At 49.8% G+C, this 22,948-nt stretch overlaps 2 protein-coding genes across 2 annotated transcripts; both read left to right on the forward strand.

Annotated features, from left to right (window-relative positions):
* The first annotated feature begins 3,122 nt into the window (after nt 1-3,122).
* Nucleotides 3,123-8,951, forward strand: GTF2H4 (general transcription factor IIH subunit 4). Its single transcript, XM_039851237.1, has 14 exons — nt 3,123-3,354; nt 3,997-4,139; nt 4,393-4,497; nt 4,846-4,977; nt 5,237-5,333; nt 5,423-5,511; nt 5,743-5,854; nt 6,005-6,073; nt 6,275-6,358; nt 6,608-6,740; nt 6,947-7,077; nt 7,901-7,948; nt 8,104-8,182; nt 8,658-8,951. Exons 2-14 carry the CDS (start codon nt 4,000-4,002, stop codon nt 8,828-8,830), a joined length of 1,392 nt encoding a protein of 463 aa, XP_039707171.1. The 5' UTR covers nt 3,123-3,354; nt 3,997-3,999; the 3' UTR covers nt 8,831-8,951.
* Nucleotides 8,952-9,183: 232 nt separating this feature from the next.
* Nucleotides 9,184-20,981, forward strand: VARS2 (valyl-tRNA synthetase 2, mitochondrial). The gene is given in 32 exon segments (XM_039851238.1): nt 9,184-9,290; nt 9,794-10,021; nt 10,166-10,247; nt 10,331-10,431; nt 10,689-10,810; nt 10,916-10,982; nt 11,080-11,177; nt 11,777-11,858; nt 12,026-12,145; nt 12,605-12,716; nt 13,727-13,815; nt 14,311-14,401; nt 14,635-14,762; nt 14,882-14,985; nt 15,227-15,308; nt 15,608-15,684; nt 15,774-15,849; nt 16,128-16,232; nt 16,288; nt 16,395-16,465; nt 16,579-16,704; nt 16,908-17,012; nt 17,167-17,235; nt 17,360-17,438; nt 17,548-17,675; nt 17,809-17,961; nt 18,814-19,020; nt 19,801-19,912; nt 20,068-20,243; nt 20,391-20,519; nt 20,626-20,700; nt 20,702-20,981. Coding segments are annotated over 31 exon segments (3,237 nt in total). The 5' UTR covers nt 9,184-9,290; nt 9,794-9,820; the 3' UTR covers nt 20,771-20,981.
* Nucleotides 20,982-22,948: the final 1,967 nt, after the last annotated feature.

The following is a 22,948-nucleotide window of genomic DNA, read 5'->3' on the forward strand; positions in this document are numbered from 1 at the left end:
AGGCAGATCAAGTGTGCAGATCACCCAATGGGTGCGAGCTGTTTCACTGGGAGCCAGAACTAAGAACTTAAATTATCTCAGAGGCTTAGAAGGATGAGCCACAACCACCAAGAGAATATTTAACAGAGAGTTCAAATTGGGTTGGAAAGGGAAAAAAGTTAGTTGCAAATATTAGAAAAGGCGGACCCATCTTGATGGTAGTTCATGTGAAATAAAGACCCAGGGGTCAGTTGATGATATATATTCACAAACTGAGCCAACAAGATAATACCAGCAAAATAATTTAATCTTAGGTTGAATTAATAGGCCCTTCTGAGTCCTGCTAAAACCTACATAGGTCAGATCACTGTGATCACGATTTAAGACAGGTACTGACAGGTTGAGTTTAGAAGCCAGAACCCATATGGTGAGCAAAAGAAGCCATGCAGTTAGCTGAGAACTCTCAAATCTCTGAGCTCAGAACTCTTTGGAGTTGTAGACCTATGCAACCACCTAGAGTTCATTTGCACTTCAGTCTCAGCGTGTTCAAACCTCCTGAGTCCTTTCCTGACTCAGTGAATGACAGCATCATCCACTCAGCAGCATAAGCCACAAATCTGGGTGATCATCCTTGACGCCGCTTTCCCCTACACTCCCCTCTCAAATCCAGTCTATCACAAAGCTCTGTTGATTTTGCTTCCCAAATTTCCCTTAAATATGTGATTTCTTCAGCCTCTATTGCCCTGGCACACATTACCTCCATCTCACCTGGACTACTACAATAGTCTCCCAGTATCTGTTCCTGCTCCTCTCTGGTTTGTTTTCAGCCCCGCATACAGAGTGATATTGAAAACACATAAATCTGACCCCATTCCTGTATTTTAAATCCTTTAATGGCTTCCCATTGACTTCAGAATAAGAACAAAATCTTCTTGGCCAACTTTGCCTGCCCCGCTTTCAAGGTGAGTCCTTCCCCACCCTCTCCTCTATGTACCACTGGCCTGCTTTCAGTTCCTCCCACCAGCCTTAGTCCCTCTTGCCACTTAGCCTTTGTAACATGCTGTTCCCCCACCTGGAACACAGTTCCCTGCTGTCTTTGCTTTCTTAATTACTGCTTGTCCTTCAGCAGTCTGCCCTATCTTGCCCGACCAGGTTAAACCTTCTCTTGATGCTCTCAGAGTACATGACTCTTCTTTGTAACACTTACTATAGGTGTGATTTTACATATTTTTTTAAAAAGAAAATAACATTTACTGAGCACCTACTATGTGCCAAGTACCATACTTATTACATATTATATCTTATTTAATACAACATATAAAGTAGATAAAATTATTGCCTTTCTATGGAGAAGAAAACTTCTCTGTTAAGCCACTTGCTCAAGGCCGCACAGCGGTAAAGGGTGAAGCTGATGGGAAGCAGCCTGTGGGATCCTGGATCTCTGTTCTTTCTCTCCATGATCCTGCCTGAGAGAAGTCATAAACTCAACATCACAGGAAGTTTTCAAGCACAGACTGGATAGCCGTATGTCAGGGATCTCTTTCTACAATTCAGCTCCTAGGAGCCCAGGCAGAGTTTTGCCTACATTGTAGAGAATGGTGACCTGATTTACCCAGCTTCCCCTTGCTTGCTCCCATCAAAATGAAGCGTATGAACTACTTGAATTTTACACACACACAAAAGCACTTACAAAGTGGCATTGGATTATGTATGCCATTTTGTAATCTGCTTTTCTTAACCTCGTAACACGTTGTATGTAGCTCCAGGCCAGTATGCAAGCAGCGATCCTCTCTAAGTATTGTCCAGTATTCCACATGTTGCAACGATCCACATGTTATCTACCCGACTCCCAATGATGGACACTTAGGCTGTTTCCATTGTTTTCATAATATAACAACAAACGCACTCCAATAAACATCTTCGCATCTATATCTCTGTACCTAGGTGGGAGAATTTCAGTATGATACATTCTTAAAGGGGAAGTTGCTAGTTCAGAGGGTAGTCACATTAAAATCCTTGGTATATACTGCCAAATTGTCCTTAAAAAAGCATTCCTCTGTCAACCTTCAACAAAGGTATATGAGTAGGCTCATTGAGGTGGTCAATCCTTAATTATTTTTAAATTGGATTCTTAGTGTTTCTTAAATTTACTTTTCCTTCATTACTAGCGAAGTTGAATCTTTTCATTTGGTTGTAAATCATTCGTATTTCTTCTGTTTATTGCCTGATATCTATTTTATCAATCTTTCCATTGTGTTCTTTTTCTTATTGTTTTGTTGAGTTCTTTGTATTTTGTCCATTTTGTCAAATACTTCTTCTTAGATTGTAATTTGTCTTTTAGCTCTAACATTTGCCATAAAATTTTGTCAGTTTTATGGCATTCTTTGAGGATTTTAAACATTGATCGCTAAAGAAACGGAATAAGAAACAAACTGCGTCGGCACTTTTTTAGCTGTCCAATCGTGGGCAAATTTTATCTCACTGGACTTTGGTCTTCCAGTCTGTAAAATGAGAACATTAAAACTTGCCTTATAGGAACTTAAGGAAGCGTGTAGCTCCGGCCTTGGCTGAAGACGTTCCCTTCTCTTTTCCTGCAGCGGGTTCATAAATCAAATCAAAGCAAATTTTTTTTTTTTTTTAAATTGTAATTATTAGGATCTTCTAACTAAACGGGAGGCCGAAGCATGGTGGACGTGGCAGTTTAGATTTATTATTTAACGTGCCCAGTGAGGCGCCCTGGATCGTGTTAACAACTTCTAACTCGAAAAAATGCCCTGGAGGGCACATAATTCCAATTTTACCGGGAGCAACTGAGCTCAAGGAAACCCGTTTTGTGCGTCTCTAAACCTAAGCGCCTCATCACCAAGCCGTCTCCGCGCCTCCACCAGGAAGTCCTCGGGCATTTCTACTCCCGGGGTCCCGCCTCCAGTACCCGTCGGTTAGACAGGACGTTGGCAACGTTGGCGGAGAGCGACACGGAACTAACTGGCTCAGCCTCAGATGTCCCGGGTTCTCTCAATTAAAGGCCAGCCTTTTTCCTTGCCGCTTCTCCGCGGTGGCTTTTGGGAGTTGTAGTCATATGAGCGTCAGCCTACTTTGAGGCGAGCTAGGACAAAACTCCAATTCCCAGTATGCCCCGCGGCGCGCGAGTGTAGCGCCTATTCTTATCCTCCCTACCTTTCCATTACTTCCCTTTTCCTTCTCGTCTGAATCCTCCACTCGGGACTCTTGCCTATGAAATCCTTCTTTCCCCCCATCTTTTTCTCTCATTTTCCACCATCCTTTTCCCTATCCCCGGGAGTCATTGTGAAACACTGACTCTGATTAAGCGACGCTTTGAGACTCAGAGTACACGAGTGGGGATCGACAGAAGTGGTAAGGGGTCCGGGAGAGAGCGGGTGGCGAAGTGTAAGAGGAGTTGAGTCAGTGGTGAGGAGTGGAAGGAAAGTAGGGGAGAAATTAGTAGGTCGGTCGGTGTAGAACAGGTTGAATGGGGTGAAGTAGTCTTGGGACGAGGGGAGGAGAGAGAGAGGAAAGAGTTGGAATTAAATTCGGAAGACATAGAGGGGAAAAGTTGTTAATTGCTGTGCTCAGCTGGAGAACTGGGGCCAAGAAATAGATGAGAACGTCTGACAGATTTGGTGCTTATAGGCTGATCTGATCAGGAGATGTGGAAGGGAGAGAGGTTTGGGTTCAAACAAGTCTTTGTCACTGCTTAGTGAAGATGAGAAAAAATCATTGAAATACAAAATAGTTTTGCAAATATGGGACTCTCAATAATTCTGTTACTTGGCAATTGAGAGAAAACTGGAGTTGAGGCCAGAAGTGGGGTGAGGAGGCGGTATAGGAGGGGAAGTCAGTCAGGTTTGGGAGAAACTAAATGAATGACGTGGAAGAGGAAACCATAGAGAAGATAGGTTATTGTAGGGCCAGTGGATCTAGGATTGGAATGAGAAAGGTGAGGGATGACACTAGCATGGATTACGGGGTTGTGTTTCTAACACTTGAATTTCTCAGGTGATGGAGAGCATCCCCCCAAGGGGTGTACTAAACCGAGTACACCTACAATGCAGGAATCTGCAGGAATTCCTAGGGGGCCTGAGCCCTGGGGTATTGGACCGATTGTATGGGCACCCTGCCACCTGCCTGGCTGTTTTTAGGTGAGGATGCATGCCCTTCATGGCAAGGACCATGGTGGGGAAATGTAATGGGTCCTGCAAACTGGGATAAGTTATTATGGGTAGAGTGTAGTCCTAGGGGGCTTGGAGATTAAAGTGTGTCAGGCCACAACATGTGTTTGTGGGGGCAGCAAGACTGGTAAGGGTGTGGGGCGTGAGATGAGATGTTTGAGAGACTGAGATGCAGATCTAAGATAGTTGACGGATACTAACATATTGCCTCTATCCCCTGCAGGGAGCTCCCATCTTTGGCTAAGAATTGGGTGATGCGGATGCTCTTTCTGGATCAGCCTTTGCCACAAGCTGCTGTAGCCCTGTGGGTAAAGAAGGAATTCAGCAAGTGAGTCTACTGCATTCTCAGCCAGATACAAATTTCTCAACAGCTAGATTTCCCAAACTGCTGTTCTTTGAAACATTTTCAGGAAATATTAATGGGTACACCACAAAATTTATAATTAAATTAGTTTGGGAAACTCTGCATACTGTATTTTCTCTCTTGGAGAGGTTGTGATGTATATAACAAGACTTTGGTAGGAGTTACAGTAAAGAAATTTGCCTTAAGACATTGATTTCACTCTGAAACAGTAATCCGGGGATCACCTGTTCAGAAAAAGCAGAAGTGGAGGCCTTTATGGGTCTCTTTTTTTGTTTTCCAGACACCTCCATCACCTCTCTGTTTCTGTTTTAGAGCTCAGGAGGAAAGTACAGGGCTGCTGAGCAGCCTCCGTATCTGGCACACTCAGCTGCTCCCTGGTGGTCTCCAGGGCCTCATTCTCAACCCCATCTTCCGCCAGAACCTCCGCATTGCCCTTCTGGGTGGGTATGTTAATTCTATCTCTTCTTAGACTTCTTAAACTTTAGGGAACTAAACTTCTGGAGAGGGAGCTCCTTAGGGGCCTCTGGAACTTTGTGGGCTCCACCTTTGGGGGCTCCTTTAGGAATAAGTTGGACTAGGTGTAGCTGCATGGTGTAGGAAATGCCTCCCAATCATGGCCCATGGAGGCAAGGGTGGAAAGAGGGCAGAGGGGCAGGCAGGGAACACAGGCAGGGATCCTTACTCTTCACCCTTCCTGGCATAGGGGCAAGGCCTGGTCTGATGACACAAGTCAGCTGGGACCAGACAAGCATGCCCGAGATGTCCCCTCACTTGACAAGTATGCTGAGGAACGATGGGAGGTGAGGACTTGGGAGTCTGTGTGTCTCTGCTTATGCTCCTACTTCCTACAGATCCTAGAAGCATCTCTCCTTTCTCTTCTGTTTCATAGGTGGTCCTGCACTTCATGGTGGGCTCTCCTAGTGCAGCTGTCAGCCAGGACTTGGCTCAGCTCCTCAGCCAGGCTGGGCTCATGAAGAGGTGAGGAAGCCACAGGTATAACAGCCCCCTGCTTTGCCATCTCCTTAGGTCTCTGCTAAACTGAGTGTCCAGGCAGGTCAGGATTGGCAGGGGGCGGGGGGTGGCGGGGCTTGACTGGAAAAGGAGAGCTGAGTGGAGTATAGCCAGAGATAAACTAAGAAAATACATGCGAGAACAAGTGGGGATGGTGGCCTTCTGTGCACACCTACCATTTCCTCTCTTCATCTCTAGTACCGAGCCCGGAGAGCCACCCTGTATTACCTCTGCTGGCTTCCAGTTCCTGTTGCTGGACACTCCTGCCCAGCTCTGGTACTTTATGTTGCAATATCTGCAGACAGCCCAGGTGAGGAAGCCTGGGGCTGCTTGCCGGCATGGTCTGCTTTTCTCAGGACCCACTGAGAGACTACTGCCTACAGACTTGGTTCCTGATTCATTTTCCTCTCATTTTTTTCCTCTCATCCCTCCCCCTTTGTCTTTGCACATTCCTCCCTAGAGTCGGGGCATGGACCTAGTGGAGATCCTCTCCTTCCTCTTCCAGCTCAGCTTCTCTACTCTGGGCAAGGTAAGCAGGGGCTGGAGCTGGGGGGTTTGGTGGGCGAGCTGAAGTGAAGCGAGATGGGAAGGATAAACGAGGTTATGGGGCAATAGAGTGAAAGAATGAACAAAGCACGACCAATGATGGGAAAAGAACAAGTGAGTGCATGGGGTTTGGAGAGAGAAAATGGGATGTTTTGGACCCCAGCTGGCTACTTCTTTTCCCTAGGATTACTCTGTGGAAGGTATGAGTGATTCTCTGTTGAACTTTCTGCAACATCTTCGTGAGTTTGGGCTTGTTTTCCAGAGGAAGGTATGAGCACCCAAATATGTGGCTTCTAGGGAAGAGGCCGGGTGGTATGTTGCCCTGGCCTTTAAAAAGGTGTGGGGTTTCGGATGGCAGAAGGAAGCAGTTGCCAGGACTCAATACTTGGGTCCTTTGCGGGAGAGAAGTTGGGAGTTGAAGCTCTGCACTGGGAGGGATCCTGTGTCTCAGGAAGGAAGATGTAGGGCAGGGACAAGAGAGAGAGAGCCCTCTGCCTTTCCTTTCTATCTTTTCCAGAGGAAATCTCGGCGTTACTACCCCACACGCCTGGCCATCAATCTCTCGTCAGGTGTTTCTGGGGCTGGGGGAACCGCGCATCAGCCAGGCTTCATAGTCGTGGAAACCAATTACCGACTCTACGCCTACACAGGTGAGGCAACAGAAGGCCCCTGGGAGAGGAGGTTGGAGATGGGAGTCAGGAGGGGAAAGGAGGCAGGAAGGCATGCCAGTTTTTGTTCAGTTTTCCTGGGAGTTTACAGAGTTTTCTGACATTTATCATTACACTGGAAGGAGGAGCTTGAGGGAGTCTAGGTATGGGGTTAGCCTCCTTATCCTCTCTTCCTGTCCTTGGGTCAGAGTCAGAGCTGCAGATCGCCCTCATTGCCCTCTTCTCTGAGATGCTCTATCGCTTCCCCAACATGGTGGTGGCGCAGGTGACCCGGGAGAGTGTGCAGCAGGCCATTGCCAGTGGCATTACAGCCCAGCAGGTATCCTCAGTTGGGGGGTGGTGGGAAGCATTTGGGCTATGGGGTACAGGGTGATGGCCTTACAGAAGGCTAGTACCAGGTTTGTTACAATGGGTAGTGGTGACTTGTCTGTATTTGAGCATAGACCGGGCACATAAGGAGAAGTCAAGGTGTGGGAATAGGCAGACCTTTGAGGGGGAAAACCTGGAGGAAGGAGTTACAGTTCTGGATTTGTGTCTGGGCATCACCACTTCCTTAGCTGCATAAACAGCCTAGTTGCTTTATTTCCCTGAGCCTTCGTTTCCTCGTCTGGAAAATGGAAATAATGAATTTTCATCTTACTGGGTTGTTGGGAGGTCATTGGGAGAATAATGGTAAAACGTTTAGCTCAAAGCCTGCCAGGCAGTAAGTGTTGCTATTTTAAAGAGAAACAAAACTATGCAAACGGCAGACGTGCCAGAGAAGGAATAGCAGACATGACCAGTGTGAACAGCAACTTGGGACAACAGCCGAAAAGGGAATGGGCTGATGACAGGCATGTGGCTATGAGTTTTTATTTTTATTTATTTTCATTTTTATTTTTTTTGAGAAAAAGATTTTTTGAAAGTACATTTTAGAAGGAGATGGGCCCGGCTAAAGAAGGCTGCAGCCCTGCAGAAATTAGGAGATAAGGAGATAAGATAGTACACCCCCAAAAGAGGGGTGGGTTTCCTGCCAGGAACGCTGTAATCTTGGCTGAGTTTTTAAACAGCGAGTTGGTGTTCCAGTGACATTAGGTGATGGCATAGATATAGCTTTCCTGCCCTCTTATTCGAGTCCTTGATTCTGTTGTCTGTTTTCCTAGATCATCCATTTCCTAAGGACAAGGGCCCACCCAGTGATGCTTAAACAGGTACAAACAGATACCAAGCTGCTGGAGGCTGACAGCCCCTGGCACATGAAGCGATAGAAAAGTGAAAGGAGCAACCAAATCTAGGGAATGGGTGGAGCATTCAGGTAGTCTGGGGCAGTAGTCCTTAATCTTACAGCCATTCCTTGCCCCTGTAGACACCTGTGCTGCCGCCTACTATCACGGACCAGATTCGGCTATGGGAGCTGGAAAGGGACAGACTCCGGTTCACCGAGGGTGAGTGGCTTCTGGTGGTTGATTCTTGATCATTGGCCAGAGGAAAGACAATTCAGTCTTTATGAGCTGAAAAAGCTATTCATGCTTTTTTTTTTTTTTTTTTTTTGGTTTGCTGCATGGGCTGAGAGAAAAGTTAGCAAGACACTTTTTATTTTGGAGTGAGTAGATAGTAGTAAATATCTCAGATCAGTGCAACTTGGATTTAGCTAGAAAATGGAACTTGGGAGGGATAATTCACAGTAATTCATTTTTCTGGTTTTGGTGAGCATTAATGGGTTTTCTTATTGTATTATATTGACTTCCTGAATATGGTTGAATCACGCTTGTGTTCAGATGAGCCCTGAAAGAGACCAGCATAGAGAATTAGTTTTTAAATGGTCGTTGGTGGCAAGCCCGGACCACAGCCCTTAGGCTGCCACAGAAAGGCCCCTCCTCATGCTCTCTCCCCCCACCTCTCCTGCCTTCTGGCCCCCAGGCGTCCTGTATAACCAGTTCCTGTCACAAGTGGACTTTGAGCTGCTCCTGGCCCATGCGCGAGAGCTGGGCGTGCTTGTGTTCGAGAACTCTGCCAAGCGGCTCATGGTGGTGACCCCTGCTGGGCACAGCGACGTCAAGCGCTTCTGGAAGAGGCAGAAGCACAGCTCCTGAGAATGGAGACTAGGACCCGGCGGCATTAGCCGAGTCGTCGTGTGGAGGCGGGCGCGGCCCCAGAACTCAGAATTTTTTTATTGACACTTGAGGACTGTGTTTAATAAAGTTGTGAACGTGAGGCACGCGGCTCCGGGAGCCTCCCCGCCGGACTTCAGCTCTAAGCAGCCGACGCGGCCATTGGGCTGGGAGGAGGAGTGGGGTGGGGCCGAGCAGCCACTGCACATGCGCCCGGCCGGGGCCCTGCCTCTCCGAAGCGCTCCTCGCGGCGTCGGCGGCCATTGGGCTGGGAGGAGGAGGAGGAAGGGGGTGGGGCCGGGCTGAGCAGCCATTGCGCATGCGCCCGGCTGGGGCCCTGCCTCCTTTCGCCGGGCGGATCGCGGGGCCAGTTTCAGGTCCGGTTACTGGTGTCCCAGCCCTTGCCGCCGCTGGGCACCCTGGGATAGCAGCGTGCTCTCCGGGTGGGCCCGCGTCAGGGCGGCCTCCCGAGGGTGGGAGGTGGTGCGGGGTCCGGGTCCACGCGGTTGGACGCGCGAGAAGGCCGGGTCGTGTGGAGCCGAAGGCAGCGCAGGCGGCCTCTGGACAGGCCGAGGTCGCGGTGACTCTGGCGGGACTCTTAGTGGCTTTCGGGCGCGCTCATGTCGGTCATCTTCTGGAATCCCTGAGTTTTTCACTCTCCCGTTTGTTAGCGGTCTCCCCCACCTCGCACTTGTGTAGTTTGAGGGCTAGAAACCCTGACGCTTTCCCAGGAGATCCCTGTTTTTCGTGGCTGCAGGATCCTGGTACTGTCGACACCATGTATTCTAGTTCTAACGGAGAAAGGGTTGTGTGGGAAGGGATAGATAGAGTAACCGTCCAGTGCTAGTAGGAGGCAGGTCATAAAAAATAGGCTGTGACTTGTTTAGGGTATGTGATCTCTCGCACCCCCATATCCACCTAATGTGCTTTGTCTATCTGGAACAGATCTTGGCCCCTTTCCAAGCACTCCTGATGCCTCACTTGCCTCTGACCTCTTTTCGACAACCACTTTGTGAGCTGAGGTGCTCACGGTGCCTCCCCAGGTCCCATCCCTTTTCCTTCCAGTCAGAGGCGCATGGATCCCCCATCTTCCGGAGGAACCGTGAAGCCAAACAGAAACGCCTGCAAGAGAAGCAGGAGGCGCTGGAGGCTGGGTTAGCCCGGAGGAGCAAGGTTAGGGATCACACAGCTTATCCTTGGGTCTCTGAGAAGACTTGGGAGGGTCCTGGAGGAGGCACTGGCTGGATTCCAGATGCCTGGGGTGTACTGGGAACTGCACTGCTCCCTCCTCCCTCCTTTTTTGATCTCTCCCCTTAGTCACCTGCAGAATCCAGTAAGGCCTGGACTCCTAAAGAAATAGTGTTGTATGAAATCCCCACGGAACTTGGTGAAAAGAAAGGTAACTAGGAAATTCGTTCCCCATTTGGTTTGCTGAAATGCAGAATGAAGTTTAGAAGTTAGTGGAATTCTCTGCTTCCACAGATGTCTCCCAGCCCCTGCCTCCTGCATACAGCCCCCGATTCGTTGAGGCTGCCTGGTACCCTTGGTGGGTGAGAGAGGGCTTCTTCAAACCAGAATATCAGGTTAGTACCTGGCAGGGAGGGGTACTAAACAGTTCCAGGACAGTGTGGCCCTTGAACTTGGTGGGCACAACGGAACCTCAGAGCTTGTCTTCTGCCTCTGGTGCTTCTAAAGCATTCTCTTGGCTGGGTTTCCCTTTCCCTGTTTGCAGGACAGTTCTTCCCTGCAGTTCTTTCTGCCTTGGAGACACCAGAGGGTGCTATTGCCTCAGGTAACATCCAGTTCTCTTTTGCCCTTTGATTTTGCTCCTTTTTTCTAGACCAGGCTACCCCAGGCCACTGGGGAGACCTTTTCCATGTGTATCCCACCTCCTAATGTCACCGGCTCCCTGCACATTGGGCATGCACTGACGGTGGCCATCCAGGATGCTCTCGTGCGCTGGTGAGGGAAATGGGGCAGCTTGGGTTCTTGGAGAAGTAGAAAGTGGGGGAAGGAGTGAGGATAAACATCTAAGCTTGGGTTCATGTGAGGGTGTTTCTGTTGCAGGCACCGGATGCGTGGGGATCAGGTGCTATGGGTCCCTGGCTCAGATCATGCAGGAATTGCTACCCAAGTATGTTTTTTGCCAGTTTTCCTTTTCTTGGGTGTAAGACTTTTTCCCCCAAAAGTGACCTGATTCTTTGTTCATTTGCCACCTTATCTTACTGTAGGCTGTGGTGGAAAAACAGCTGTGGAAGGAACGAGGAGTGAGGAGACATGAACTGAACAGGGAAGACTTCCTCAGGGAGGTGTGGAAGTGGAAGGAGGAGTGAGTATGCATATAGAGGGGCCAAGATCGCAGGTTTGGGTTCTCGCTTCCTGGGCACTCTCCTAACTTGTAGTAGTTCTTCCCATTCAGCCCTAACTTTCCTAACTAACTTCCAGGGAATTAAGCTCTGGAGCCTCTTAGCATTTGGTGGGGTCTCCAAGCTGTATGTGTGTGCGCGTATTATACATGAAGATGTGTATACTTATGTGTGTATATGCAGATACACACACACATTTCCTCTCTCCACTTATCTCATTTTCCCTTGACTAGATTTCATCATCTCTCCTACTCACCCATTCTTACCTTCTATCTGCTTAAAATTACCCTCATTCAGATCTGTTATCAAATGCTTTCGTCTCTATTAAGCTTCTTTAGATTTCTCACAAATCAGCTGTCCCTTTCTCTGTTACTGTAGAACTTTGTTTCTTTTAATGTCATAGAAGTCTCCACAATGGGTTTGTGAGTGTGTTTCCATTAACTTCTAGGGGCTAGATCAATGCCATACTTGCTCCAGCCCCCAGCGTTACTGGGGTGTCACTGGGCCTGGTAATTGTTGGTGCTCAGGACTTGTTTGCTGACAGAAGTTCCTCTTGACACAGGAAAGGTGGAGAGATCTGTGGGCAGCTCCGAGCTCTAGGGGCCTCCCTGGACTGGGACCGAGAGTGTTTTACTATGGATGCTGTGAGTGTTCTATGCCTGGTTCCTGTGGGTGTTGGGGAGGTGTTTAGAGATCTGCGCAGGGAGGTTGCTTTGTGTGCTGGGGGTAGCAGGGTGGGAGTGCCTGGGTCCCTGAGTGAGGCGATGGACTGAGAACGGGCTGTTGAATGTGGACACTCAGGCCATTCTAGGGTGCCACAGTGGCTGTGACAGAAGCTTTCGTGCGACTCCACAAAGCAGGGTTGTTATACCGGGGCCGGCAGCTTGTCAACTGGTCATGCGCTTTAAGATCAGCCATCTCGGATATTGAGGTGAGGCAGAGAAAGAGAAGCAGGTTTGTAAGAGTTCTAAGGCAGGTGAAAGCTCAGAGTCTGGAGCCAGACTGCCTGGATTCACATCCCAGTCCTCCCACCTACCAGCTGTAGGACTTCTGACAGTTTATTACCCTTCGTGAGCCTCAATTTCCCTAATTTGTAAATTAGGGTTGATGGGAATGCCTGCATCTTGGGGGTGTTGTGAGAATGAAGTGAGAACTCAATGGGAGGTGTTCAGCACAACACCTGTGCGTGGTTTAAGTGCTCAGTGAATATTTACTATAACTGACTACACAAGAATTAGGTGAGGACAGAGGGAAGTGGCTCCCGAATGGAAGGTGGTTTTGGATAGACAGGCTGCAGGGAGGCTGGATCTGCAAAGGAGTCAGGCAGGAAGCCTGGATGTGAGCCTTGCAGAAAGGCTGCTCTCAGACCCTGCTTCTTCCATGCCTCCAGGTAGAGAGTCGGTCCCTGCCTGGCCGCACGGAGCTTCGACTGCCTGGCTGCCCCACCCCTGTGTCTTTTGGCCTCCTCATTTCTGTGGCCTTCCCCGTGGATGGAGAGCCTGGTGAGGGTCGCCCACTGATCTCTGCTTCCCCTGTTTTCTTGAGCCAGTGTTGGGCTGATGGGAGGGAACTCACCAGCATATTTCCTACATAACCTAGTGGGAAGGGCATAAGGAACCTGGGTAGAGTTTTCGTTCTTGTGGGCCATGTAAGAAAAGTGCACGTGATCACTGCTCTTTGGGAGCTTAGCGTAATTCTACAGGAGGCCGCTATTTTTGGAAGGGACAAAAGATCAGTTTTAAAGTGTGGTTCGAACAGTAAGTGTTCTGAAGAGTTCAGAGAAAGGGAAGATAATTGAGCTGGTACAGTCAGAGAATGTTTCTTGTAGGAGGGGCTGGTGCTAGCCCCAAAGAATGCATAGCATTTGTGATTTAGGGCACCAAGAACCCCCAGTGTTCTCTAGGCACTAAACAAGGATTCTAGTTGCCTTTATTAATGCCATATCCTTTTCTCCGATGCAAGTTGCTAAGGAATTCCTTAGCATCAGACAGCCTCCCACACCCCTCCCTCCCCACAACCGCTGATAACTACTGATCTTTTTACTGTCTCCATAGTTTTACCTTTTCCAGAATGACATATAATTAGGATCATACAGTGTGTAGCCATGTCAAATTGGCTCTTTTCCCTTGGTAACATGCATTTAAGGTCCCTCCATGTCTTTTCATGGTTTCATAGCTCTTTCTTTTTTAGCACAATACTATTCCATTGTGTGAATGGACCACAGGTTATTTATCCATTCACCTACTGAAGGACATCTTACTTGCTTCCAAGTTGTGGGCATTATGGGGAAAACAAAACAAAACAAAACAAAACAAAACAAACAACAAAAAACTCCCCCTGGCTCCTATAGACTCTGGTCCTAATTTTGTCTAGTTATTTCTGGGGGGCTACTCAGCCTTGACTGTTCCCCGACCCCCTCCTTTTTCCAGTTCTCCTGGCTTTACCTATGTCTCAGGTGAGGGGTGAGGATGACAACTATGATTAGTTAAATGTGATTGAACTTTGTCTTCAGATACAGAGGTTGTGGTAGGAACCACGAGGCCAGAGACGTTGCCTGGAGACGTGGCTGTGGCTGTTCATCCCGATGATGCCCGATACACAGTAATACTCAGTGTTCCCTGCTCCTAGCCTTCTTACCCACAGCTTTCTCTTCCCTTCCTTTTAGGATGGCAGCTCCTTCTCTCCTGCCTCCATTTCCTTGTCCTAAGACTTAGCTTAGCTCAGCTCTCCAATGGCTCTGAGTCTACTCCCTTCTTTTTTTGACATTGCACTTTCTCTCTAGCTCAGGGGTTGAGAAAGTAGGGCCCGCGGGCCAAATCCACACCTCTGACTGTTTTTGTCTGTGCCACACTCATTGGCTTATGCTCCTGCTGTATGGTTACCTCTGTCACAGTGGCAGATGGAGTAATTATGCAGACTGCATTTGCCTCTTGGCCTGCAAAGCCTAAAATTTTCACACTCCAGCCCAAAGAAAACATTTGCTCACCCTGCTCTGGCTCTTTACCTCTGTTTCTTATTCCCAGGGTTCTCATGCCCCACCTAGACCTTTCCACCCCACACGTGTGCATGCCCTTGATCCCTCTCCCTTCCTTTTAGCACCTACATGGACGGCAGCTTCGTCACCCTTTAACAGGACAGCTTCTTCCCCTCATCACAGATTCTGCTGTCCAGCCACATGTGGGCACAGGTGTGTGGAGGTCAGGAGAAGGAGAGAAAGCTGGGGTGCTGGGGGTAAACCAGGAGGAGAAAGAAAGTAGGGGAGGGAAATCTCATATGGAATAGTCTGAATGGGTAGTGGGGAAAGAAAGGGAGGCACAGAGAAGGAGGGAGAGAACAGGGAGGTGTGGGCAGTGATGGTATCTGTGGAGAAACAAAATTCAGGATCAGGGTTCAGTGCTCATGGTGGCTCTGCTCCCCCAGGGGCGGTGAAGGTGACTCCAGCTCACAGCCCTGCTGATGCTGAGCTGGGGGCCCAGCATGGCTTGAACCCCCTGAGCGTCATTGCGGAGGATGGGACCATGACCTCCCTCTGTGGAGACTGGCTGCAGGTGGTACCAGCCTCAGTGTTACCCCATCCTTTGGGAGCACCCTCTGTTCCTCCTCCCCTCTCCCACTTTCTTATTTTTCTAGAGGCCTTTCACATTTACCATTGCCACTTTTCTCCCAGGGCCTTCACCGATTTGTGGCCCGGGAAAAGATTATGTCTGCACTGAGGGAGCGGGGCCTGTTCCGGGGCCTCCAGAACCACCCCATGGTGCTGCCCATTTGCAGGTAACCACATTTTAACTCCTTTACTTAGGCCACCCCCAGGAGGGAATGGATGAAACTTGAGTGACAGTGGGATGGGTTCTGTACCCCTCATGCTAGAATATTATGCTAGAATAGTTCTCTGTCAGTTTTGTTTGCTGCTGTGTCCTGAGTACTGAGAGCCTGGCATGTAGTAGAGTTCCATGTTCTGGGGGGAGAGGCACAGGGCTGGAGGAGCAGTGGACTTACCCCACCTCCCTTTCAGCCGTTCTGGGGACGTGGTAGAATACCTACTAAAGAGCCAGTGGTTTGTCCGCTGCCGGGAGATGGGAGACCGAGCTGCCCAGGTGAGGTCGCACTGCGAGGAAGGACTGGGGCCTGGGCATGGGGAGCTCCCTGAGAACTGGAATGAAGAAACAGGCAGGCTGGAGGCCGTCCTGCCTCACAGACTTATCTAGCTGTGGCAATGGACAGGATGGCTTTGGGGAAGGAGGCAAGGTGTGTCCTCACTCAAATCCAGAATCTTCTTAGAAGGTTTGGGAGGTCACTTCTGAGCTTAAGAAGAACCTCAGAGGCCACCTGTACCATCCAGGGAGTGGTGTGGGTGCAGGAAGGGAAGCCCTGTCTAAAGATCCTCTTTCTCTAGGCTGTACAGTCGGGAGCCCTGGAGCTCAGCCCGTCCTTCCACCAGAAGAACTGGCAGCACTGGTTTTCCCACATTGGGTAAGGGAGAGGGGCGCTCTCATGGAGATGGGAGGGAGAAACTCATTGGTCATGCTGAGAATTCACTCCTGCTCTCCTGCTTCTGGCAGGGACTGGTGTGTCTCCCGGCAGCTGTGGTGGGGCCATCGGATTCCAGCCTACCTGGTTGTAGAGGATTCTGTGAAGGTTTGTAGGAAGAAGCACACGAGAGTTTTGGGCAGGGGAAGAGCTTTAGCGCAGGAGTCAGAGGTCCTTCAGTGCTGTCTCAACTCCCTGCCTTTCCTGGATTTTGAGCCTTATTCTTGTACCCTACTGCCTGATGGCTTGTGGGGGTGGGGAGGCTGGCAGGCCTGGCGTTCTTCATCTCACTGCCAGAGGGCCCCATAAAAGACTGAGGCTCAGTGAGGTTTCTCACCTGTCAGGTGTTCTTCCTCACGATCCCCCACCCCTTACTTATTCCGTAGGGCGACAGGGAGGACTGTTGGGTGGTTGGGCGGACGGAGGCCGAGGCTAGAGAAGTAGCAGCAGAACTGACGGGGAGACCAGGGGCAGAGCTGACCCTCAGAGGGGTGAGTACCTGAGCCATGGAGGGCTGGGGAGGGCACCTGGGTCTTGGAGAGGTAGGGTTGGGAAAGTCAGGGTAGGGGTTGGGCTGGAAAGGTGGGCAGCAGTGGGTCGAAGTTCTAGAAGCTGAGGTTCCAATCGTCTCCTTTTCCTATTCTGTTTCCCAGACCCCGATGTCCTGGACACATGGTTCTCTTCAGCTCTTTTCCCCTTTTCTGCCCTGGGCTGGCCCCAAGAGGTGAGGTACATTAAGAGGAAGAGAGTGAAGGTGGAGGTGGTGAAGGAGACGCTTGGGCCCCCTGAGAATCTCGAGGAGATGAAGCCTAGGGCCTCTTATCTTTTTCCTCCTAGACTTCAGATTTCACTCGTTTCTACCCTCTGTCACTTTTGGAAACCGGCAGTGACCTCCTCCTGTTCTGGGTGGGCCGCATGGTCATGTTGGGGACCCAGCTCACAGGGCAGCTCCCCTTCAGCAAGGTAACAGCCCCTCAGGGCCCTGTCCCTCTCTAACTCCCCAGTTTTTCCAAACCTTGTTCTCTACTGTGGTGTTTTTCATGTTCCCGCTTCCTATTTCCTGATTCACTTCCCACGGTTACCTCTAAAGCGCAGAGGCCAGAGATCCCAAGGGACCCTTTGAGAAAGGCCCCAAGCCCCCTCTGCTTACTCATCTATGCCCCCAGGTGCTGCTTCACTCCATGGTTCGGGACAGGCAGGGCCGGAAGATGAGCAAGTCCCTGGGGAATGTGCTGGACCCACGGGACATCATCACTGGGGTGGAGCTGCAGGTCAGGATGAAGAGCTGGGCAGGGAATAGGGTTTGCAGAGGAGAGGAAGGGAGCCTGAGGCTAGGAGCCTGGAGTGGTGCTGGGGGGAAGTGGGTGGGATCCTTTGTAGGGGGAGGGTCTTGGACTGAGGCTCAGGAAAACTGACTCTTCCCAGGTGCTACAGGAAAAGCTGAGGGATGGAAACTTGGACCCCAAAGAGCTGGCGATTGCAGCTGCAGCACAGGTGTGTTCCCAGTGTCTGCCCTATCTGGCTTCTAGCTCACAGCCACTGGTTTCCTCTGCAATCCAGGTTTCTGGCCCTGCAGCCTCAGAGGCATCTGCCAGCCTTCCTCTCCCTCTGGTTACAGAAAAACGACTTCCCTCATGGGATCCCTGAATGTGGGACAGATGCCTTGAGATTTGCCCTGTGCTCCCATGGGGCCCTGGGTAAGCCTTGATGAGGAGTTGTTGGGTCACACAGAGGGGCTGGCAAGGCTGAGGACTCCCTGTGCCATTGCTGTGTACCTGTACATTCCCTCTTTTCCCTCCCTCCCAGGGGGTGACTTAAACTTGTCTGTCTCTGAAGTCTTGAGCTCTCGACATTTCTGCAACAAGATCTGGAATGCCCTGCGTTTTATCCTTAATGTCCTAGGGAAGAAATTCATACCCCAACCTGCAGAGGAGGTAAGAGAAAGAAGAGGTTCTTGGGACTGGGGTAGTCTTATGTCTGAGGTAGAAGGTGGCATCTAGGAGGAAAAGAAAGGCAGAGGAGTGGGAGTCGAGCTGTCCTCATCCTGCAACCCCTTTCTGCCTGCAGCTGTCCCCTTCATTCCCCATGGATGCTTGGATCCTGAGCCGCCTGGCCCGCACTGCCCATGAGTGTGAGCGAGGCTTTCTCACCCGAGAGCTCTCGCTTGTTGCCCACGCCCTGCACCACTTCTGGCTCCACAGCCTCTGTGATGTCTACTTGGTGAGTGAGGCTGGGACCAAGAGTGGCATTGCCCTCCTACAGACCTGCTCCTTGTCCCCATCTAGATTGGGTTCCCTGGTAGAGAGCTCTGAGCTAGGTTCCCGATTATCCCCTCAGTTAGGACAGGACAGAAAGATGGATGAGCTAAGGGAATCCCAGTTCCCCTCTTCCCTGGGACTGTTCTAGTCACTGTTCCCTGCCTGTCACCTGGGAAGAGAGGAGGAGGTAGGGAGACCTCTGGAAAACAGTCTGACAAAAAGCAGAGCGAGGAGGCAGATGGAACTTCTTTCTCAGTCTCTCTGTTTGCTGAGTTTGGACCCTGGGCAGGCCGGGAGTGGTGAACTGACAGGGAGGAAGTGTAGTGGCCTTCAGACCAGGGATTCTCACACTTGATCCTGCGTGAGAATCACCAGGAGAGAGAGCTGGTTAACCACCAGTGCTAGGCCCCACCCCACACCCCCAGAGCGCTCATTCACCAGGTTGGGGGTAGGGTGGCGAAAATTTTCATTTGTCCGAGGTGATGCTTGCTAGTTCAGGACTGCTGTTCTAGCTCAGTATTTCTCATTTTTTTTTTATTTCTCAAAAGTTAAAAAAAAGTCTTTGTCTCTTTGTTAAGTAAACAATTCAGTGCTTTTCTTTCTGAACTGTACGACCTTCCTGACAATTTTATTCCCTAACCACCTCTGAGAATTCTTACCCTAGATTTCCCCTTTTCACGGGACAGCTGATGGTGTCGGAGCTGCTGTGTGCCTCTTATCCACAGTGTTCCTGCCTGCTAGGGCAGTGAGTGTGTAGAGGAAGGCAAGGTCATGGCCCAACCCCTTCCCCCTGACCTATAGCCTTCTTCCCTAGGAGGCCTCGAAGCCTGTGCTGTCGCACTCGCCCTGCCCCACTGGGCCTCCTCAGGTCCTTTTCTCCTGCGCTGATGTGGGTCTCCGCCTCCTCGCCCCACTGATGCCTTTCCTGGCTGAAGAGCTCTGGCAGAGGCTGCCCCACAGACCTGGTGGCCCCCCAGCCCCCAGCATCTCTGTTGCCCCCTACCCCAGTGCCCAAAGCTTGGTGAGTCACACATCCCTGGTATCTTGGAATGGGACTACTGGTGAAGGGTTGGGGAGCAGCCTTTTAAAAGGCTTTGCTGCTGTGGGATCATCGACAGTAGTGGTTTGTACTTTACTATAGTGTGCTAATACTGCAGCGCTGTCTTGCGGGGCAGTATTAGCACAGTGGACGAGAGTGGAATTCCTTATAGACTGATACTTGCTAGCTGTGTGACTTCCTCAGTTTCCCCTATCTTTATTTTTATTTAATTTTTAATTTCTAATTTTTATTTTTTTATTTTAAAAATTTTAAATTTATTTTTATTTTTTTAATTAAAAAAAATTTTTTTATATTCCCCCATTTTTAAACTAAGGATAGCAATAGTCCATGTCACAGTTGTGATGAGGATTAGATGTTGGTAATGGGATATCCGAAAATTCTCAGTGCAGTTTTAAGCTTTAATAACTTGAGTAGGATAAATGCAGCAAACTTATGCTAAAGATCATTTTAAATCTTAACTGAATTTCTTTATTACTTAGTTTTGTGAGGTTTGAATCATTTTAATTTTGATTGCCATCTTCAATCAGAGCAACTAAACAGACATAAACCACTGATCATCTAAGACCTTAGATGATTCCCCAGTTTTTGCTGTGTTTTTGAGGTGGTGAATTTTGTGTGTGGTGGAAAGGACAGATCCCGCTGCCCTGAGGAGATGGGGGTGGGCGGGTGGAGGATAGAGCCAGGAGAATTGATATAAGTCTCCCAGGAGCCTGCTGGTCAACCCTGGGTCCCCATCTCCAGGAGCACTGGCACCAGCCCGAGCTGGAACGGCACTTCTCCCGGGTCCAAGAGGTTGTGCAGGCGCTGAGGGCTCTCCGAGCCTCCTACCAGCTCACCAAGGCCCGGCCCCGAGGTGAGGCATGTGCTGGGTGCCTTCTGCAGAAGGAGCAGGCTGGCAGGGCAGAGGGGAAAGCCCTATGGGCAGAGCCCAGAGAGTTAGGAGGTGCAGAATGAGAAGGGGGGTGGGATCTCAGGACTTGACCCTGATGGATTCCATGTCTTCTCCAGTGCTGCTGCAGAGCTCAGAGCCTGGAGAGCAGGGCCTCTTCGAAGCCTTCCTAGAGCCCCTGGGCACCCTGGGCCACTGTGGGGCCGTGGGCCTCTTACCCCCAGGTGCAGCGGCTCCCTCCGGCTGGGTCCAGGCCACACTCAGTGACACCACTCAGATCTACATGGAGCTGCAGGTGCCCAGAGGAGTTTGGAGGGGGAGGAAGGGTCAAAAAGGATGTTGGGAGGAGGGCAAGGAGCAAGTTCAATAAAAGTGAGGCAGGGTCTTAGCATGGGGTGGAAGGAGGTGCTGGGTGGGCTGCAGATGTGTCTCTCTTCTGCAGGGCCTGGTGGACCCCCAGACCCATCTACCTCTGCTAGCTGCCCGAAGACATAAGTTGCAGAAACAGCTTGACAACCTTGTAGCCAAGACCCCATCAGAGGGAGAGGTGGAGACTCAGAGGCAGCACAGGGTGAGGTTCCGGGAGGCTGCCCAGGAAGCCTATCTCCCTGAGGGAATATGGACTAGACAGGTGGGGCCTCATACCTGGATCCTTACCTGCTTCTCTCCTTGTCCAGCTTTCTTCCCTCCAACTAGAATTGTCAAAACTGGACAGAGCAGTCTCTCACCTCCGGCAGCTGATGGACATATCTCCCAGCCCCAGGGAATCCTGAGCTCTCACTCCCCATCCCTCGGTTTTCCTCCCTCCCACACCTGCTTTAGAGGACAAACTGATTCAGCAGCTCTTGGCTCGATGGGCCTCAGAGACCATGTGATCCACCTCCCTCATTTTGTAAATGAAGAAACAGACTAGTTTGGTTAGAGTGACTGTGGATCACTTGAGATACTCACAGTCCTGTTCCAGCTTCCCTCCTGTGTAGTCCCACCTGGAAGTTTAGGAATGAAGAAATTCAGATAAACTTTAAAAATCTTAGATGTGTCTGCCTGTGGTTCTTTAATCCGTCTTTTCCCCAGTGGTGACTTTCTTGTCTTGTAGTTGTTCCCTGAGACTCTGGAAAAGGAGACCTGTCTCTTAGCTCTTAGCCTCGGGCTTGGGCCCCAGTGGGAGTGTGGGTGCTGGGAGGTGCATGCCTCATGGGAGGCAAGAGGAGCTTTCTAGGAGGACCTTGCACAGCGACCAGGGTTCTGCCTACTTCCCGGACTTCCTAACAATGCCACGACTTCTATAGGTCCTTCCTTCTCTGCTTTTTACCAATGGAAGCTTCCCTGCTCCTTGGCCCTATCCCCAGGGGTGCCAATAGGAGCAGGGACTTCCTCCAAGCCTGAGGGGCTGCAGAGTGTGCTGGGGATTGAGTGTCCCTTCCCCTTTCTGTATACCTGAGACCAGAGTGCCAAAGACACACTGCCAAACCTCTGACCGAGGTATATGCAGATGCACAGAAGCCCACCTGCCTACCCCAAACACTTTGTCTCATCTCAGTGGAATTCAGGGGCCTCGCCTTTCTACGCCCAAATTCCACTCTGAACAGCAGCTCTGAGTAGCTATTTATGGCAGGACTGTCAGGGGCTGGGGCCTCCCTCGTGCCATTGAATCCACCAGAGAGCTACAGAGGTGAGTATTCTCTTCATTTTAGAGATGAAATGTGCTCAGAGTTTAAAAGTAGTTTGTCTAAAGTATCAACAGATTCAACCCAATAAATTTATATGCAGGTTTGTTCTGGCTGCTCTAACCAAGCTTCAAATTGGCCAAGTGGGTATCTGGGAGCAGTGTTCCAGGTAGAGGTAAGAGTCAGAGCAAAACTAAGATGGGAGCATGCCTGGAGTACTCAGAGTAGCAAGGAGACAGGAAAATATTAAAAGGGAGTGGGTCCCCATTATTGCAGAGCCCTGCACTACTGCCCAGCAAAAGGTCTGTCTCACCTAAGCCACCATTATATCTGAAGGGGGAGGAGTGAGAAGTGAAGTTGGGCATTAGCAGTGGAGTAGAGGTTTGGAAGGGCTCAAGGCAGATTATCTAGGTTTGTGCTGTCCAAAATGGTAGCCATTTGACTACATAAAGTAATTAAAGTTAAATATTCATTTCCTCAGTTACACTTGCCACATTTCAAGTGTTTATAGCTGCATGTGGCTAGTGGCTACCATATTGCTCAGCACAGATTCTAAAACATTTCCGTCATGGAAAATTCTGTGGGAAAGTACTGATCTAGGTAGGACCTCGTAAGCCGTTCTCAGGACTTTATTCCTTCTGAAATGGTAGCTCTTTTCCTTTCAAAGATAGCACCAGGAAGTTGCATATTGCATAATTCCTTTCTACTTGCATCCAGTTGGAAAGAACCTAATCACATGCCCATTCCTACCTGTAAAGGAGTTGGAAAATGGAATGATCCAGATACTTGGCTAAAATTAAATGTCTATGTGAAAGGAGGAGAATGCTTATTAGGGAACAGTTCACAGTCTCCGCCACCCTGAGGTCTAATGAACTAATGAAAAGCATTCCTTTCACTGTACTGTTATGTCTAGAGTCTGGGAAGAGAATTCTTTGAGAAAAGAATCTGGAAATGATAGTCCAGTCATCCCTGGTTCTGAGATTTAGGAACCAGGCTCAAGAGCAGTTAGTTGTCTGCTCCTCCAGACTTTTAGAGATCCAGATATCTACTCCCCCAACTGTTTGAAGTTACACACTTGACCCATGAGTGTCAATTGGCCACTAGTGCAGGCTAGGGGCAGGTCATGAACTACTGTGCTCTTTGGGGCCCTAAGCTACCCCTCCTCTGGGCTTATTGTCCCAGGACAATTATAAAGAAAACTGGAGAAATTTTGTGAGTTCTTATTTTTACTCTCTCACTTCCTGTGTTCCTCTCGCTTTTAGGGATGCTCCAGAGGGAACTGTTATCTTCACTTCCCTCCAAAGGAGTCAGGCTCTAATTTCATATAGTGGTG

Source organism: Pteropus medius, unplaced genomic scaffold, assembly GCF_902729225.1.
Source record: "Pteropus medius unplaced genomic scaffold, Ma_sr-lr_union100, whole genome shotgun sequence".
Lineage (NCBI taxonomy): Eukaryota > Metazoa > Chordata > Mammalia > Chiroptera > Pteropodidae > Pteropus > Pteropus medius.

Coding starts and splice junctions, on each gene's coding strand:
- GTF2H4 (XM_039851237.1), top strand. CDS start 4,000: ATGGAGAGCATCCCCCCAAGGGGTGTACTAAACCGAGTACACCTACAA. Junction 4,498..4,845: donor GTAAAGAAGGAATTCAGCAA/GTGAGTCTACTG, acceptor TTTCTGTTTTAG/AGCTCAGGAGGAAAGTACAG. Junction 6,074..6,274: donor GCTTCTCTACTCTGGGCAAG/GTAAGCAGGGGC, acceptor TCTTTTCCCTAG/GATTACTCTGTGGAAGGTAT.